This window comes from Protopterus annectens, chromosome 12.part0 (assembly GCF_019279795.1).
Source record: "Protopterus annectens isolate FY-2018-M chromosome 12.part0, PAN1.0, whole genome shotgun sequence".
NCBI classification, from domain to species: Eukaryota; Metazoa; Chordata; order Ceratodontiformes; family Protopteridae; genus Protopterus; species Protopterus annectens.
In genome coordinates, this window is record NC_056746.1 from 408,439,565 (window position 1) to 408,459,045 (window position 19,481).

The 19,481-nt window shown below is 37.4% G+C and overlaps 1 protein-coding gene across 3 annotated transcripts in view; it reads left to right on the top strand.

The window, feature by feature from the left end:
• LOC122816610 (regulator of G-protein signaling 11-like) overlaps positions 1 to 19,481 on the top strand; it is a 1,281,503-nt gene that overhangs the window by 1,052,903 nt on the left and 209,119 nt on the right. For all 3 annotated transcript variants that reach the window (XM_044089514.1, XM_044089516.1, XM_044089517.1), the window contains exon 13: positions 15,117 to 15,232. In XM_044089514.1, the coding sequence (XP_043945449.1) occupies positions 15,117 to 15,232 (116 nt within the window). The remainder of the gene's footprint in view (positions 1 to 15,116; positions 15,233 to 19,481) is intronic.

Below are 19,481 nucleotides of genomic sequence, written 5' to 3' on the forward strand. Positions count from 1 at the left end.
ATGTGCATGTAATTATTTCAGTGATATTGCACCATGCGCATGTAATTATTTCAGTGATGTTGCACCATGCACATGTAATTATTTCAGTGATATTGCACCATGCACATGTAATTATTTCAGTGATATTGCACCATGCGCATGTAATTATTTCAGTGATTGCACCACGTGCATGTAATTATTTCAGTGATATTGCACCATGTGCATGTAATTATTTCAGTGATATTGCACCATGCGCATGTAATTATTTCAGTGATGTTGCACCATGCACATGTAATTATTTCAGTGATATTGCACCATGTGCATGTAATTATTTCAGTGATATTGCACCATGTGCATGTAATTATTTCAGTGATATTGCACCATGCGCATGTAATTATTTCAGTGATGTTGCACCATGCACATGTAATTATTTCAGTGATATTGCACCATGTGCATGTAATTATTTCAGTGATATTGCACCATGTGCATGTAATTATTTCAGTGATATTGCACCATGCGCATGTAATTATTTCAGTGATATTGCACCATGCACATGTAATTATTTCAGTGTTATTTACTTATATTTTACTGCACATATGCACTTAGGACTTGGATCCTTGCAGTTAAATACATAAAACCACTAGTTGAAGGAGTGGAGTTCAAACATGGCATGATGAACAGCCCCAACTCAAAGCTTCAGCATGTTTAAAATGCAAAACTTATTCCCAAGGTTTTAGTTCAGTTAAAAATGTCACTTCATCAGTCTGAATGAACTAATGTTGCTACTCCTAACACATTTTGCTCTACTAATAGAGTGAAGAGTCTAAATGGCCAACTATCTATAACAGTAGCTCTATGGCTGAGGCAGGCTAGGCCTATACCTCTATTGATGGTCTCATTATGTAGGAAAAAAAATTAACTAGGAAAAGTTAGAGAAAATCACCATTCTAGTCACCCAAGTGTTGGAGGAGTTGGCTAACATCAGGCAGGAGAACACCATCACCAAACAGCTTTTGAAAGCAGGTAGCCAAGACTGCTTTCCTAGACTCTACATTGAATTTCCAAGAAGGTGACATCCAAGTGCAGGGTACTGTAATCACAGATCATCCAAGAATGATATCAGACTTGCAGGACATGGTAGTATATCTTGAAAGCTGGCACTGGAGAAATAATCTACGGCTTGTAGGTATAAAGGAATAAATGAGCATTTGCTAATTCCTTGAGAAACATTTGCCCAAAGTGCTGAACATCAGCCCCTGTCAGTCTGTATCCATAGAAAAGGCTTGTAGCCCACTGTAGCCAATAAATCCCAAAGGGAGCCTTCCAAGACAGATTATATTCAGATTCCTGAAATTCGCTGATACTGAGCTACTGTAAAAAATTGCCAAAGGGAGAACCCTTTCTTTTTCAAGAATGCCTGCAACAACTTTTCCATGACTTATACTGAAACTGTAAAGTATAGAAAACCTTTTCCAGAAATACACTGATTGTGTCACAAAAATGATATCTGTAACAGATTCAAATTTCTGGCAGCTTTACAGTTAGAAATAGAAGGATGGAAACTGTGCCAGTGGTGTAGAGGGATGCATCCCTGGTTTCAGCTAGACCTGACTTTGACTTCTGGTTCATAGTCGTGACAGTCTAGAAATGGAGGATGGGCATGTCCGTCCTGGGGGGGGGGGGTCCTGGATGGCTTATGTCACTGTTCTACTGACACAACTTCTTTCTGAAGGAGGGCACGTTTTAGGATTTGTGGAATCAGTGTAAGAAGAATGATGGTGGGACCATCCAAACTGGTGATGGTAGCCCTGGTTTGCACATATGGAGGAGCATACATGCATGCATAGACAGAAACGCATACATGCTGTTTGAGGTAATTCAGATGCTCACACCATCCCTGGGGTGAAGAGTTAGGCCATTGACAGTAAAATGCCTTCATAGCCAGGATGCTTGTCAGAACATAAGCAACCCCAATATTTTTCTGCAAGATGTCCCTGCAGTTGGCGTTTGCCTGCAGTGCATGTTGGGATTTCCCTCCAGTAGGGAATAAATGGGCATCTGGTACAGGGAGACTTGATGGCTGGCAACTAGAGGGGAAAAATAGAATAGAAAAACGGAAAGACAGAGAGCATTGGTTTTTGGCCCTAGATGTAGCCCTGCAGTTTCTACAGGTACACCTCCTGACTGTGGATGTATGAATCAGTTTCCATTAATCATTAGGCCTAGTCAGCTGCAAGCCCCACTTAACACAAGTTGTCTGTGAAAGTTATGGGACCAGGAAATTCCTGGTTAGACAGCTGTTTTCCTTGGACACCCCAACTGCTAACTACTACAAAGCCCTAGGGAATTTATATTGTCAGGGAACAGTCACTTTTTTACCAGAACTTGCTGGAGAGACCCATTCTGCTGCTATTGCTATTTCTCTGCAATTAAAGGCTTTTGTAGAAACAAGGATAGGCCAAATTCTTAATCATAATAGTAACATAGAATATCAAACAAGTCAGACCAGAGCCCATTCACTCCTAGCTAATATCCTTTGTAAGACTGTACCACCTTTTGCTGTTCTAGTAAATTGTCCAAAGAGACAAAAGCAAAAATATGGCTTTTTTCATTTGTTTTGTGTGTTAATGAGAGTGGTACTCTACCATTTACTGTATGAGTGGTGATAAAGGGTGAGATTAGCTGCTTCAGAAGGTCATGTGAAGATTATAAATGAGAGGTTCAAGTTTTGAACCACAAAAAGATTATGAAGGGACAGGTTCTATTTGTCTCCTCAGGTTTCTGTTTCAGATTCTGAGGAGACCATAGCTTTTGCCATTCCCTTTGAACGATTTTCTTTCTCGGAAACTATTTCCATAATGAGTTAGTTGCTTCCTTGGGAATATAATGTCATTCCACTGTCACTGAAGAAGTATAATGATTTATTGCAACTGGATTTTTCAGAACCTCCTCTAATTCCTCCTGTTATTTCAGCATTGGAAGCTGTGTTTGTCACAGCTTGTAATTTGTCTGTTAGCCAGCCTGTTTACTGAAGAAAGCAGATAGATTGTATCAAGTTCCTCAGTCTTATACATTTTTATATACTAATCCCAGATCAGACCCAGCAGTTATTGTTCTACTGAACCCAGCTACTGCTAAACAGTTGGCTAATAGTGATCCCTCCTCCTTCTGACAAAGATGAGAAAGCTTCCAATAGATTTTGGGATGATTGTATTCTTCTGTAGCACTTATTTTTAGAATTCTCCCCTGTCAAGCTGATAGGGCAAAGTTTATACGAGCCTGTTTTGAGAATGTGTGGAATATTACAGAATTTGTTTCCCCTTCTTAGAAAAAAACTTCAGTTGCTTCTGTGTCTCAGGTGGCAACCTAACAGATTGTCCTTTTACAACATTATATTGCAAAATAGCATTACTAGAAACATTCTTGTAATTAATACTAGTGCACAATTTGTTATTCCTTCTTTCTTATATATAGCTCCACAGCTAAGAAACTGATTCTGTGTACATTGCAATGGCTCATGTGGGCATTACACTAGTATGCATCCCACATATTTGAAATATAATCTTGTAAAAGGACAATTTGTTAGGTTAAATCATTTAACCACTGATGTGGATCTTTTAATTAGTTTTTCAGTAGTGTTACATAAAAGGTTTTTATACAGGGGATATCCAGAGTATGTAGTTAATCAAGTGAATGAAGTAGCAGATAATAATAATGACAAAGAAATAGATAAGTTCAGTGCTAGCAGGGACTGGTCAGTATCCAATGCCTTTGTTTTTTTCTTTGGATAGTAAGCCCATTAAATCAGTTACCCATACTAATTGGCATATACCAGGTGTTAGTGAAGAAATTAGCAAAATAGTGGGAGTTCACCTGCTTTCATTAACAAAAAGGGGAGTAACAGCAAGAATATTTTCGAAAGAGAGAACGTATTGGACTCTGATAATAAAAAAGGTACTTATAAGTGGTATAATTGCTCTCTGTGTAAGTATATGTCAGAGTCCATATTTTTATAACAGTAGAATATACAGGGTACATGGTGTTCCAGGTTTGTTCACCTATGCATCTAAATAGGTGATTTTATTTGGCTGTGTGCTCCACTTGTGATTCATTCTATATAGGTGAAACTATTAGAAAGTTAAAAAAAAATGTGTACATGAGCATTATTATGCAGTTAAAACAAAAAAAAATATGGACAACGCCATAGCCAAACATTCTGTACAGTGTAAGAATTTTAAAAGTTATTTGTCTGCAGTCATTGATTTTGTCCCCAGTAATTATAATGGTGACAAAAAAGGGGAGTTAGACTACAAAGAGTTAAAATGGCAAATAATTTTAATGGATATATTTCACCGGGATTAAACAGTGCTGTAAATTATAAAGTGGTGCTGGAAAGAAACATTAGGTTAATCAAGTATAAGTAAATAAATTTGTATTGGCTTTTAATGTTTCGTGATAATGTTTATGGTATTGTAAAAGTTAATTGCATCATGATTTTCAATTTTCATTCAATTATTTCATTAAGTCATGTGATATATAATTAATTTAGAGATGTGCAATAAATAGTTAAGAAGAAGACCTGTTTAGGTTGAAAGTATTTAACCAATAAACATTTTTTTTTGTGTGTGGATTTCCTGCAGTTGTTGTCTTTTGGAGGTTGTTTTCACTTCTACAGTGTGTTATAATTTACAGCCTAGAGAGTACTGTACATGTATTTGGACTTTTATAAAGGGGACCCGCAATGAGTAATCTGAGCAGTTAGGTTAATTCCTATGACCTAGTGGTAGAGGTTTTGGTGTTGAGTTTACTACTAGGTGTTATATTTTTGGACCTATACAAAGCTTTTTAAAAGTTACCATTTCCTGTAATATGCAGTTACTTACAACAAAGTAATGTGAACTGCTTTATAATAAGATGGATAATGGAATGGTTAACAAATAGAATGCAATGTGTAAATTCAGAAGCATATTGTCTGAGTTGTTACAGGTTCTTCATGTTTCTATGTTGGGACCTGTACAATTTAATATGGTATGTGCTATTATTCCAAAGAATAAATATTTTTGACTCTGTAAATATGCATATGATTGTAAGATTGATTTTGCATTACAAAATTAAAGGGATTATGATGCCTTGAATGTATATATATGCAATTAGTGGACAACTAGGCCACGTTTATTGGTCTGCAGTTTAGTACTGGGAAATGTAATGTTATGTATGTTTCCAACAAGATATTTAAAAATAGTAAATATTTATTTTCAGCCCTACTAGTGGAAGTAGATCACTATAAGGATGTAGGAATTTTGATCACTTCAAATTTTCCTTTACAAAAAATGGAAAGTCAGTTTGTACTAGAGTCATGAAAAAATGGTTATATTTTAAGATCACTAAAAATAAGAGATGAGACATGTTTGGTTACAATAAGTAAATCTTATATAAGGCCTATCTTGTAATAAAACAATGTATTTTATATGCATAATCAAGGTCAATTACATATTTTAGAACATATAAAGAGAAAATTCACTAAAAGAATTGTTCAATTAAGGATCTTGACTACGAGAGTAGATGTAGGCACTTATATATTCTATTTATTATAGGTATATGGGAGGAAAGTTAACAACTGCATATAGTATTTTCCATGGTCCAGCTATGACAGCCATACTTAATATGGATATTATCACTAAGAACAGAAATTTAAGATATAATAACATGAACTTTAATACTCAGATATGCAAATCCAAACTTAAATATACCTTTTGCATTAATTGAATGGCTATATCATGAAATAATATACCACCCAATATGTGATTATCTAGTAGTCTAATTCTATTTAATAACTTACTTGATAATTGGATTGGTAACAAAGTATACAAGATATATGCAAAGGAATCAGTGTTCCTTGTTGGCCTTTTGGCCTGAACACTGAATAAATTCTTATGAATTTAGGAACTCAAATAGAGCTTTTCAGCTTCACTAATAACAACTAGTTCTGTTCCAGGACTCCATGCAAGAAGGCCTGAAAAACAGATGTGTGTTTTTGCCTTTAGACAGGAATGTTCTTGTATGCATTTATCCTTTCCAATAATATCCAGGGTCATTGTGAATAGTCAGAGTAGGACTCTCCAAAGATCATTGTAGTGCCTCTCTTCTGGCAGAGGCAACAGTGGTTCTCCTTTCATTTGGAAATGGTCAGGGACAATTACCAGAAGCTTCTTCACAGACTAGATCTATTCACACAAGACAAGGGGTGTTTGATACATCCCAACCCAAGACAACTACAACTAACTGCCTGGATGATGTAATCTTAGTACCTTTTAGGCACCTATTTACTGAGGATGTGCACCAGGTATTAAAGGAGGCAAGAAAACCTGATACTAGATAGTAACTGGAATAGGTATTCTAGCTGGCACCAAGACCATAAGCAGCATCCATTCAGGGCTAGTGTTTCTCTGGTTCTTCATTATTTGTGTGAGTTATTCTCTGTTCTGTCTTATTCTTTCATCTAGGTTTATTTGTTGGCCATTCCAGCCCCCTCTTTTAATGCAATCTCATTTGAAAATGTTTTTGAAATGGGTGTTGCATATCAAACCTCTTAGAAAACAGGTGGCTTCTCCTTGGGATCATAATTTTATGTTAGAAAAAATCAGTCTTACTCCATTTGAACCAGCTCATCAGGCTTACTTGAGGTTCTTTACATGGAAAATAATGTTACTGTTTTCTGTGACCTCTGCAAGAAGAGTATCTGATAATGAAACTGTTATGGTGGCTCTACCCTATGTCATTTTTCACAAAGATAGGACTTCCTTGAGAACTAATCTTCCTTTTATACCTAAAGTGGTATCTGATTTTATTTTAAGTCAAACTATACATCTCCCCATTTTTTCCCTAAACCTGAAATTGAGGGAGACAACTCAGGTACTATCTTGATAGAGCAAAGTCTTTCAGAACTTCTAATTAGCTGTTCATTTCTTGTGAAGGTAAGAAAAAAAGTTCAACCTGTGTCAAAACAGGCTGTTTCCAAGTGGTTGTATTAGGCTTTTGTTATACCCACCACAAAAAGACAATTCAGGCATGGCCAAGGATAATTCTACCAGATCATTGGCTTTATCTGTTACTTTTTGGAAAAGAGTTGAACCCTAGACATATTCTAGAAGTAGAAACTTGGCCCAATGGCCATACATTTAGAAAGCACTATAAACTAAATTCCTTCTGCAGGCCTGGACAGGCCATCCTCTAGGGGGACAGTCACCCTTCCTTCTCCCATTCCGTCTAAACTATGGTAATCTACCCATTCAACTAAGACTAGTTCTGCAATGATCCTAATGATGAACATAGTATAGTTGTATAAGAAAACTTATTATAACAGCAAATAATCAAATGTTCACTTCTGTGGTAATTGCTCCTTCTCTCCATCCCCCTTATGTTTGTATGTTTTTATTGCCAGGGAGAAAACTCTTTTAGTTTCCTAGCATTTACTTTTTCAGGGTTTTAACTTCACTCTCTCTGTTGGCATGAAAGTGCTGAAGGGCTTTGAGCTAAAACTACTCTTTTTAGTTGAGTGGACTAACAGTTTGGGCATGGGGAAGATGCCTTTAACTTTTGAAAGCTGTCTGGTTGTTACATCCTTATCAGGATATAACCCCTATCACTAAAGCTATTACTATAGTAATCATTCAGACATCTACTGTTATGGTAAGTTTACTTACACAACTGTACTATACTTTTAGACACTTCAGTGAAATACAACTGTGGAAGTTTATTTAACAATTAGATTTTCCTAACTCTTTTACAGCAGGAATCTTCAGGGTAATTATTTGCACCTTACAATTAGTTTTAACTGAAGGTGCTTTGTTGCTTTTAGAAATTTAAGTGAAATTTATCTGCCAAAGTTCCTTTAACAATGATATTATCCTAACATGTTTGCAGCAAGAAGGTGCAGGCGAACTATGTGCTCAGTATATGTAGACAGTGGCAAATGGAGGGAGGTGGATTCCACTTGGGTCAGGGAGTGAAAAAATTATTTAAAAATCATTCAGATTCTAACAATTGGCCTTGTCCCATGTTGCTAGTGCAAAATTAAAGTGCAACAGCTTTTGAATCAAATTTAAGAGATACTAGTCATTTTTTACAATTTTGAAATCTTTAGAAGTGAACAAATGGAATATACTTGTGGCTGCAAATACCGAGTCACTATAAATATCCACACATACTTACATAGAGTTTAATGTGTTAGGAAAATTGATGGATGGCAATATTGACTATAGCCAACAACAAGTCTTGCATTGCTTTTAGATTTAATAAATATTGTTTTATTACAGAACATGTTTTATTTTTTAGGTCTGGTGCACAAAGAAGTTAGGACACTAGTGTAGGTATTCTTATGACACCCAGCTATATCAAACGTTTTGTTTCAGATTTTGCACACAATCACATTTCTGTAATTAAACTACATAAAGTGAATGGAAATAGTACGTCATCCAACATCTGATGCTATTGAGACACATCCAGCTTCTATATGAGCCCTGCCTGGCAGTTAGGGAAAAGAGGAGTGCCAGGCCGTTCCTTCATTTGACATACACACCCACCTACTGACATATAGTTTTGACAGTCTAATTACATTATGTCTTTAGGATGTAGGGAGAACTGGACTACTGAGAGAAACCCATGTAAACAGAGGGAGGATGTGTAGACTCCACACAGAAGGCATCCATGCTGAGAATAGATCTAGAGAATTTTTTTCTCTGAGATGACAAGACTTTTAACTGCAGCACTATGCCACTTGATAAATACATATATGGCTAAAAATATTTGTCAGTGTTTTGTGTGTGTGTGTGTGTGTGTGTGTGTGTGTGTGTGTGTGTGTGTGTGTGTGTGTGTGTGTGTGTGTGTGTGTGTGAAGGATCATTTTAAATGGTGGAATTGTTTAAAGGTTATATTTAAATTCTAATGAAACAGATTTAAAATTTAGTTTCCAGAGTAGTATTGCTGACATTTCTTTTCCCCACACTGAAATTTCAGGCTCTTCCATGGGCTTTAGAATACAGTATTTTAGGAACAGAACAGATAAGAATGGGCTGGGGTATTGCCACACTTAGTTTGCAGTTGCATAAATGTATTCTACATACACTGCTTTGTGTGCTTTCATTCATTACTGGGATTCATAGACCTGGATTGCAGTAATGGACAGAGCTGTACTGGTACATATACTACACTGTTTTGTACACCCCAATACCCCAACTGGGAGGAAGTGCTGCGCAGCATGACAGGGCTGCAGAGTGGGAACAGGAGCAACTACAGAACTGGCTACCGAGAAGCTGTTCCTGATTTTGTCTTGTGCTCTACTGTCCTGCCACTGTGATTCTTGAAATACTATCATTCATTAGGCTTAATAATGGTGCTATGATCATTCCTATATTATGGTAATGAGAGGATCTGGCAATGTGGAAACTCCCATGAGTAACAGCATAGCAATGTGGAACAGGAAACGTCTTGGTTGTGGTTGGGGGGGTTGTCTACATCAAAGGGAAGGGTGTTTCTCTAGTAGGGTTCTACTATGCAAAGATTTTTTTTAATTTGTCAATGATTGGATGGCGCAGTGGTGCAGCTGTAGTGTTGTCGCCTCACAGAAAGAGGTTCTCTGATTAAATTCTCAGCTGGAGTGCCTTCTGTGTGGAGTCTACATGCCCTCCCTGTGTTCATGTGGGTTTCCTCCGGGTGCTCAGGTTTCCTCCCACATTACAAAGACATGCATCTGGAGCTTTTCTCCCTGGGCCTCCGAAGAAAATTTGCTTCATTCCAAGTCAGACTTTCCTGGTTAACAAATGTTAAATAAAATAAAATAAAAAAATGTATTGCTTAGCTCTGTTTTCCCTTCTGTCTCAATTCTGAACTTCTTCTGATCTCCCCCATTTCCTGACATTATAACTGCCTTATATGTAGTCTATTTCACCCAATGTGCCTCGGTTTTCCATTCCCCTATCCTTTGCTGAGGTTCCTGCTCAGTCTGCCTGTAATGCCACATTGCCTGTATACAGTAACTTTGTTGATCTGTCCCCTGAGACCTGTTTGCATATGTAGTGCATCACCAGTATGAAGAGCGTTGTGCTCAGAACTGAACTCTGATGCACACCCACTCCCACTGGGAACCCCTCTGTGAGACCAAACACTGTTTGTACTTGAGCTATTGGGTCCTTGTACATAACCTGCACTAATTCTACCAATGTTTCTGGGACTTTGAACCACTGTAGGACTGTCCAAATCAGCTTTCTTGGGACCTTGTCATATGCTTTCTCCAAGTTTAGGAATGCCCAGTTGGACTCTTTCCTCATCTATAGCTTCTGTCTCACTGCAAACATTGGGTCAGTTGTGCTGCATCCTGATCTGAATCCTAACTGCTCATCTCCCATCTTGCTTTCTACTGCTCTATGTATTCATTTGTCACTCTCCCTCTCCAGAAATTTCATGCAATGTAAGAGGAGTTTGATGCCTCTCTACTGCCCACATTTGTGAATGTCTCCTTTGTTCTTTAACATCGGCAGTAGTATGCTTATTCTCCAGTCATCTGAAAAATGCCTTTCTCTCCATACTGCTCTACGTACCATCAAGAGCCATTTCTTCCCTGCCTCACCCATCTTTATATCTGCTGTGACCTTATCTCAGCCTGCTTTTCCTGACTTCATTTTTTAGTGATGTTCTTATGTTATCTATTGTGGGCTCCACCCTTCTTTCACTATACGCTGTACATGATGCAGTACAGCTTTCTGCCTTTGAGCAGATTGTTGCAGATATCGCTTGGGTGTCTGAGTATCTTTTCATCTGTGCCTTGCAACCTGATAGAGTTTCTTTGTGGCTTCTACCGAGTCACTTTCCAGAAGCTGGTAGAGTGCCTGTGTTGCCTTGTTCTTAGCCATTGCAACTCCTGTTTTAGCCATTTTGTTAGCCAACCAGTATTTTTTCCTAGCCTGTTCCATCTTTGCTATCTCCCATTTTTTCCTGCACTCCTTCTTTCTTTTGATGACTATCTGGACTTCTCTGTTTCCCCACCAGCTTTTCTTATGTACCTTATTTCCATACCTGGCTAAGCCACATATCCTTTCTGTAGTTCTCATACATACTGTTCTGAAGCACTGCCATTCTTCTTCATCTCCACCCACTTCATCTTCCTGTAGAAGTGCTAGAGCCCTGAACAATGCCTTGAACTGTTGTGCTTTCTCTCCAGCCAACTTTCAGGTCTTTAGCCTAGTTTCTGTTGACCTTAGAACCTTCTCTGACCACTGCTTACAGCTGATTATGACAACCAGTGGTTTATGCTGTGGGATGACTGTTTCACTGGAATGACTTTGTAATCATTTAGTCAGCACCCCCTGCCCTTTCCTTACCAGGAGGAAGTCTACCTCAGTTGTATGTTGGCCACTCTTGTATGTGATCTATTGTCTGTCTTGCTGAACCATGTGTTATTCACCATGCAGCCATTTGACAGACAAAAGTTTAGATTGGCCTCACCTTCTTTATTCCTGTTGTGTTACTCAGGTAGAGCCAGGCTGTCCTCATGTCCTGTTCTGTTTGTCCTAATATTTGCATTCAGGTCATCCATTATCAACACCAATTCATGTTGTCCTGCTTTATCTAGTAGGTCCTTTAATTGCTGTCTGAATGCACCCTTTTCCTCCTTATCACAAGCCTCCTGTTGGGCTTAGGCTGAGATTATGAAGACTGAATATCTGAATCTGATTGCCATGAGTCTGTCACTAATTCTGAAGACATCTCTTACTGTCTTCTGAAGTCTCTCCTTCACTACAATGCCTGCACCATTTCTAGTCTTTCTTCCTCCTGAGCAGTAGACTCTAGATCCCAAGCTAAGTGGCTTTGCTGCACTGCCCTTTCACTTTCTCTCCTGGCTACATAGGATGTCAAGTCTCCTTACTATTATGTTATCCACTTCCAAGAGATCCTATACTGAGTGTAGCAATTCTTAGTTCATGTTTGGCAGGTTTCTTGGTTTTACATCCAGCTTTTGCTCAACAGAGCTGCCCCAGATACCCAAAACTGGGCAACTGGACAGTGGCTTAGAGTGGCTACTGACTACTGTGTAGCTTATTGACTCAGAACTGCTAGGTTTTATGGAAGGCACACACTGACTGGTAAGGGCACATGCACCTCTCCCACCATTACACTGGGTCTCTGGCATAGGTTGGAATAGTGCTCAAGCCACCTATCACCGGAAAAGACCCATGCCCATTTAGCGACAAAGGTCAGCATGATTGAATCACCTAGAGCATTACTTTACACCACTGAATGGTTAGTTCTGCACTGGTACACAGTCTCTGATCAATATTCTCCTATCTTGACTTTACTGTGCACCACAGTTGATGTCCAAAGAGGTTGGTCTGTACAAATGCACCATCTAGAGTCTGTACAGCTGCCTGTATCTCTATTCTTGGGTGAGCTTGATATGGAAACACACACCGTGTTTTTCACAGGTGAGAGGAACACCACAGATAAATGGGAAGAACATGCAAACTCAATACAAGCACTGGTCGGAGATCAGGATTGCACCTTGCACCTTGTGATTGAGAGGTGAAGACCTTAACCATTATGACAACTGGTCTCTACATGAAACAATATTCTGGATCATTACATACTTATGTTTACATACTAAAATCACAACTGAAGTCCAGGAGGGCTAATATTTTGTGGGGAGTCACTAAGTCACTACTATACTCACTGTTTAACAATGACACTGGAACTATGTTGCATGCATCATATAAATTTGATATGCAGATGTCTCCAGCCCCCTCAGGAGGACATTTCCTTTGAGAAGTAACTTACAGACTGTAATATGCTGAAGAAGTGGCCGTATAAACCATGAACTCATTTTAAATGAGAAAAAAGAAGTTGTTACATAGTAAAGCAAGCAGCTTAAGCAATGATGTTATAGCAGCAACCCAGTAAAAGATAACATCAGAAAAGAGGAGGGTCACAGCAGGTAAAATAAATCATTCATTTATTTTACCTGGTATGACCCTCTTCTTTTCTGACATTATTTTTTTAATGGGTTACTTTATATTATTGCAGCAACATTATTAATTTAAGGAGATTTGTAGTGGATTGAAGTAGTAAACAGCTGGAAATATTTAAGATTTATAAAGTGATCACAAGCTTTCAGGAACACACAGACTCTTTGGAAAAGCAGGTGGCTCAGAAAGTAAACATATTATACCACATAAAAAGCATCCAATGCCACAGAGCTAGACGTCATTTGTAAGATCTGTACTTCTCCCAAAAGTTCTTTATGGGTCTGTAATTTTTGCAGCCCCAGCTAAGTAACCTTTTACTAAATTAGAGCTGACATACAGTAGGAAAGCTAGGTTTGCTGGCAATATACCCATCAAATATTTTTACGGTTTACCATTAATGAAGCTAGGACGCATGAATCTCATTGATCATATCACTTGCAGCCAATTAAATCTTCACATTTTTCAACAAAGTCATGCTCTAACACACTTACTGAGCTGGCATCACCTGATATAGAGCAATATGATTGGGTTGCCAATCATAACCTGCTTATTATGTGTTTGAGACATGGATGCCAAGAAATTCACCCAACAGCTAAGCTCAAGAGGTGAATCTTGGCATCCATGTCTAGAACACACAATGTAGGCTTATGATTAGAGATACAATCATAATTCTTTCTATTGCATGGAAATGTATCTACTTCATGTACTGCTAGTTATGGAGAAAAAAAGAAAAAGTGTGCTAAGTGTTTTGATGACTTCAGTGTAACACAGGCCGTTATGTTTACACTCACCTTGCCATGCTTCTCAAATGTCAAGATTTTCACAGACTGTCCACATTTTTGCCTCATATGTTTTGTCTGTTCCTTATAAAATATTTGGTTTTCAAACAAATCATTGAGGACTGAAGTCACTAAATAATGGCATTTATTTCAATTTCAGACCATATCCTTCAGAAAATGCAAGCAAGCAAACATCCTGGTATTCTTGCTACTTTCTATGTTTATGAAAGGAATATGTCATCAGTATGGACAGCAGGCAGAAACAAGTCTGTTTTTATTCTACTGCTGTATTTTGCTGGTCAGTACTGGCAGATTTGATTACCTATCCTGAGATCTGACTTTAACAAGTTAAGCAGGGGATGCCAAACATTTGTTAAGGTCTGGTCTTGTGCTACAGTAGCACTTAATTGATTTGCCTTTTTCTGGATATAATCACTGCTCTCCATGCACTACAAGACATTTAACATCAGCTTCATATTATAACAAACTCTAAGACAGGTGACAATCATCTGGGCAGAAATTACTTCCCTGTGGAACAACCACTCGAGTGATCTCAGAGATTAAGAAAAGTATCTAACAATTTTATCTCAGTAACCTGAGTTGGCAACAATTTATAAATGATAGCCTTTCCTTTTCTACAGGAAGTGCCTTGCCTGTGTACCCTGTTAAAATTTACCTTGCTAACTACAACAGACGTACCCCATGCATCAAGGACTATTCATTTTAGCACTGCATACTTCATTAATGTTGTTCTAACTGTTGTAACGCTCTGTATAACTTGTATTTACATGACAGAAGGCATGTACTATATAGTGATTATATATTTGTATTTATTTTTATTCTCAGTCCTGTATTCATGCTGGAACTTTACTTCACAAGTCCCTTCTAAAAATGTGCCTAGTCAAACATGACAACCCATTTAACAGCAACAACAGCAATTAATAATAATAATAATAACAATAACAATAATAATCATAGTAATAATCATAGTGTATTTTCCAACTACCTTGGCATTTCTTGATTCATTCCTAAAGTGTGAAATGATACAACAAGGAAATAAAAAGTAGTAATTACCTGAACACCATCTTGTAACCAGCTCTCTAAAATAATAATAATAATAACAGTAATAAAAATATATATACATACATATATATATATATATATATATATATATATATATATATATATATATATTATATATAAGCTTTGATAATTGATGTTTCTTTAATATGATCGGTTAGTTTAGGTTTTTCTAAGGAATACACAATTGTTTTAATAAAATGAACAATAAACTAGGTCACAAAACTGATGGGTGGTGTTTGATCTTTATGCTTTTACCTATTAGTGTTGCAACACCTACCAAACTACGTGTGGAGCGTTGGGCTTTCAGCTTTAATGAGTTGATGAATGATCTACTGGGTCGGAAGGAATTCCTTCACTTCCTAGAAAAGGAGTTTAGTGGTGAGTTATAATATTTCTGCACCTCCATATTTCAAACTGCAGCATTTGTTTGCAAATCTTAAATGTTACAGAAACTTTCAAAGGCTACATAAAGTATGTTTGTTTATAAAGCTTGTATCTTACAGAAACTTTCAGAGAGTACATAAGCATAAAAAATTTTTATATCAAAACAGTCCTGAGTGGAGATAACACTTCTCTCTAATGAGAGAGGAAAATCCTTAAGCCTATACTGAGTGACTGATCACTTGAGTAACAAGTTAATTTAATGGCAGAAATATTTTTTCATGGTGTACCAGTAGCTAAAACATTCAAAGTGGTAATACTGTAGTAATGCCCAAATGATGTTCATAAATAGCTACATTTTTATTTATTGTATTTTATTTGACATTGGTTTACCGGGAAGGTCCCTCTGAACAAATAGTCCATTTTCAGCAGAGGCCCAGGGAGAAAACTCCACATTACAAACAAAGTAATTAACTTAACATTTTACATAATAATAGATTAGTGCAACAATAGTGACTACAGCAATAACATGACAGTGAATAGCTATGGTAGTTATATACAGCAATTGTATGACACAAAAAAGAGTGAAAGTGAAAGTGACAGGGCATAGGAAGATGCAAGACTGAAAGTATATATAAAGGTGAGCAAGAGATAGAGGAAGATAAAGAATAAAGCGATGAGTGATGATAGCGGATGGGAGAGATAAAAGGGATTGTAATGTGAAACTAGACAGGAGCAGGTGTTGGAGAAGTAAAAAGGTTATGCATTTGACTGCATTAGCAGGGAGAGAAAAACAAAAGAGAGGAGAAAAAAGGGGTGAAATCATCCAAGATTAGCACAATAGCAAAGCCATGAGTTGAAAAAGTAGGCTTTAAGGTGTTGTTTGAATTTAAAGATGTTAGTGGTATTTATGATTTCCTGATGTATATTGATTCATATCTTAGCAATGTGATGAGTAGAGTGAGTCACCAAAGCTATTGTCTGATTTTGTTACATTTAGTAGAAATTTATTAGAGGATCTTATGATTTAATACTGGTCTGTGGTTGTAGTAGTTGTTGGAGAGATGGACATTTGTTGGGTTGGTATAACATGGAATGAGCAGCAGATAGTTGGATGAAGTTTAAGAGATTTGGCAGCTCAAGCCATTTCAGTTGATGAAGAGCAGTACAGTGATGGGATATAAATGGAGAGGTAGTTGCAAATCTAGCAATTTTGTTATAGCAAGATTCAAACTTAGCTATGTATGTTTTCTTTAGGTTAGTAAAGATAGGTGAAGCATATCAAAGAGTAGATAGTAAGTGGGTTCTGGCTATAGATTACCTGGTAGAATCTGTCAGGTAAGGCTTAACTCTGTATAAGGAGCCTAGTTTGATATGTGTTTTTTTGACTACTGCTGCTAGGTGTTTATCGAACTTTAAGCCTGTGTCTGTAGTTAACACCAAGCAGTTTTGTATGTGAAACAGGTTCTCTTATGGTGTTATTCAAAGAGAAGAGAAGAAAGAAAGATTGATGCTGGTGGGAGTTTCTGTTAGAAAAGATCATTAATTTAATTTTACTTGGATTAACGATAAGTTGATGTTCGTAAATCCAGGTTTCTATGGAAGTAAAGGACTTCTGAGTTACATCTTGGAGTAGTGAGAGGGAGGGTGCAGAGCAGATTAGAGTAGAGTCATCTGCACACTGCATAATATTGGCAGTTTGAGTAGCTTTATGTAGATTGTTGGTAAAGAATGAGAAGAGGAGAGGGTCTAGGATAGATCTTTGTGGTACTCCAACTGAGATGGGTAGTAGAGAGGAGAGTTCAGAGTGCCATTTAACAGACTGCTGTCATTCAGATAAGTAACTTTGGAACCATGTGAGTGCAGGTTGGCTAATGTTTAGTAAGGAGAGTTCTTTTTATGGGACACTGTGTCGAAAACTTTGGACATATCAAGAAAGATGGAAGTGACAAGTTGATTATTATTCTTAAGTTGGTTGACAGTGTGTGTGAAGTTTAATAGGGCAGTTGTGGTACTATGACTGGGAAGAAATCCATGTTGGGTACTGGAAAGTAGATTGTTAGCAAGAAGATGGTTCATGAGTTGGAAGTGGACACAAGTTTCCAGAATTTTAGATTGAGGAGGCAAAATAGCTATTAGTCTATAGCTGAAAAGGTCGTTTGATAAACCTCCTTTGTGCAGTGGGATAATATAGGATATTTTCCAGAGTTTGGGTATATAATGTTCTGTAATGGAATGATTGATCAAAATAGAGATGGGAAATGCAATGGCATCAATTACAAGTTTTAGAAATTCAGTAGGTAGTTTATCTGCAGCAGTGATAGTGGGTTTAAATTTAGAGAGTATTCTTTTAATGATATTGGTTTGGACAGGTTTGAGAGAGAGAGAGTTGGTGGTTACAGTGAGGTCTGTTGTTAAGGTAGGTGTGGGATTAATACTAGTACTGGTTAGTAAATGGATGGAATTAATGAAATGAGTATTAAACTGTGTTGCAATATTTACTATGAAGTCTGAAATGTTGGGAGTAGGAGTGGAGGAAAGCCTAGGTGGTAATAGTTGCTTTATAGTGGCCCAGAATTTATGTAGATTATTATAGTGTTTTTGTTGTGCATTTGTGTAGTACTGATTTTTGTCACATTTACTAAGTTTTTTGTTCTGTTTTTAGTAGTCTGTAGTGGTCTAGTCTGGTTTGATTCTTACTGATTTGGTAGTGAGTCCATGCTTTGTCTCAGTCTTTCAGCAGTTGTTTTGTGTCATTTGTTAACCAAGGTACATAGTTATATTTCACTCTTATAGTTCTGGGTGGAGCAAGGATGTCACGAATGCTTAAGAACATACTGTTAAAATATTCTACTGCATTGTCTAACTGTAGGAATTTTATTGGGGTCCAGATGCATTTTTGAGTGTGGAATTGAGTATGTGGGGAGAACGTTTTTTTTTGTTGCATATTTGTTTATATATGGTATATTTTTGAGGGTATACAGATTATCTGAGTAAGTAGGTGGGTAGATGGTCACTGAGGGTATCAGGGAGGCAGCAAGATTGCTGGGATAGTGTGAGCCTATTAGTTAAGAGTCCAGTAAAGTATGGATTTTCTGTTAGTGGACTTGTCTAGTCTGGTGGGGGTTTGGATTATTGTTGAGAAACGGTAAAGGTTGATGCAGTTTGAGAAGTTATTGTTGGTATAGGTGAGCCAATCAGTGTTGAAGTCACCCATTATTATGGTTTCCTGACTAGAGGTAGATGATAAACTATAAAGGAATTCTTCCGTTGTGTGAATGTTTTTGCCTGGTGGGATGTAGATAGCCATGATGGTTATATTTTTTGGGGGGTTAAGTTTGAGTTGGGTTGACAGTCTCTCAGCATTGGTGGTAGTTTTATCATTATTATCTTGTTGTTCAAGCTTGCGAGTATTTTTATACATTATGGCAATAGCTCCTCCTCTTTTGTGTGTTCTGTCTTGTTTATGAATATTATAGCTGGGGGTTAAGATCTCATTGTCAGTTATGTGAGGTTTTAACCAGGTTTCTGTCAGGACTACTGTGTTGGGTGAATAGAGTGAGAGGGTGGAGTGGAATTCACTTAGTTTATTTATTAGGCTCCTAATATTTATGTTTACAAGTAGAAGATCAGAAGTTTTGTGGGGAAGGTTATTTGAGAATTGAGGACTATGATGGATGGTTGGTGAGATGGCTGATGGCTGAGTGTAGATTGTGTATGTTGATTGGAGTGTATTGGTACAGGGTTGGGGTGAATGTCACCACATAGATTATGATGAGATAATACAAGCTAGAGTGAGAATGGTAGTTTGAGAGAAAGTTTGTCATATTTGTGGAGTAGGAAATCAGTGAGTGGCTGTTGCAAGTATCTATAGGTGATATAGAGTGTGCTAGTAATGTTAAATAGGCTTGGTGTAATGTTGAAGCTTGTGTAAATGTGATAAAGATATAATGTTAAGTAGGTGGGTGATGAAATCCTAGCTATGGAGTGGTGGTGGGAGGAAGTAAGATGAAGTAAACATGTCAGGAGAATAGAGATGGAGCACCTGCAGGAGTATCATTGAGGAATACTAGATGTGAAAGGAAGGTGTGGTAATGTGATCCTAATTGAGTGAATGTGTAGACTGGTTATGTGATTGGTTGAATATGGTGGAATGTGATTTGATAGTTGTGCAGCATGTTGGGAGATTGGATGTATGTTAATGAATGGGCGGGTATGGATAGAATAAATGTAGAGGTAGTGGAGG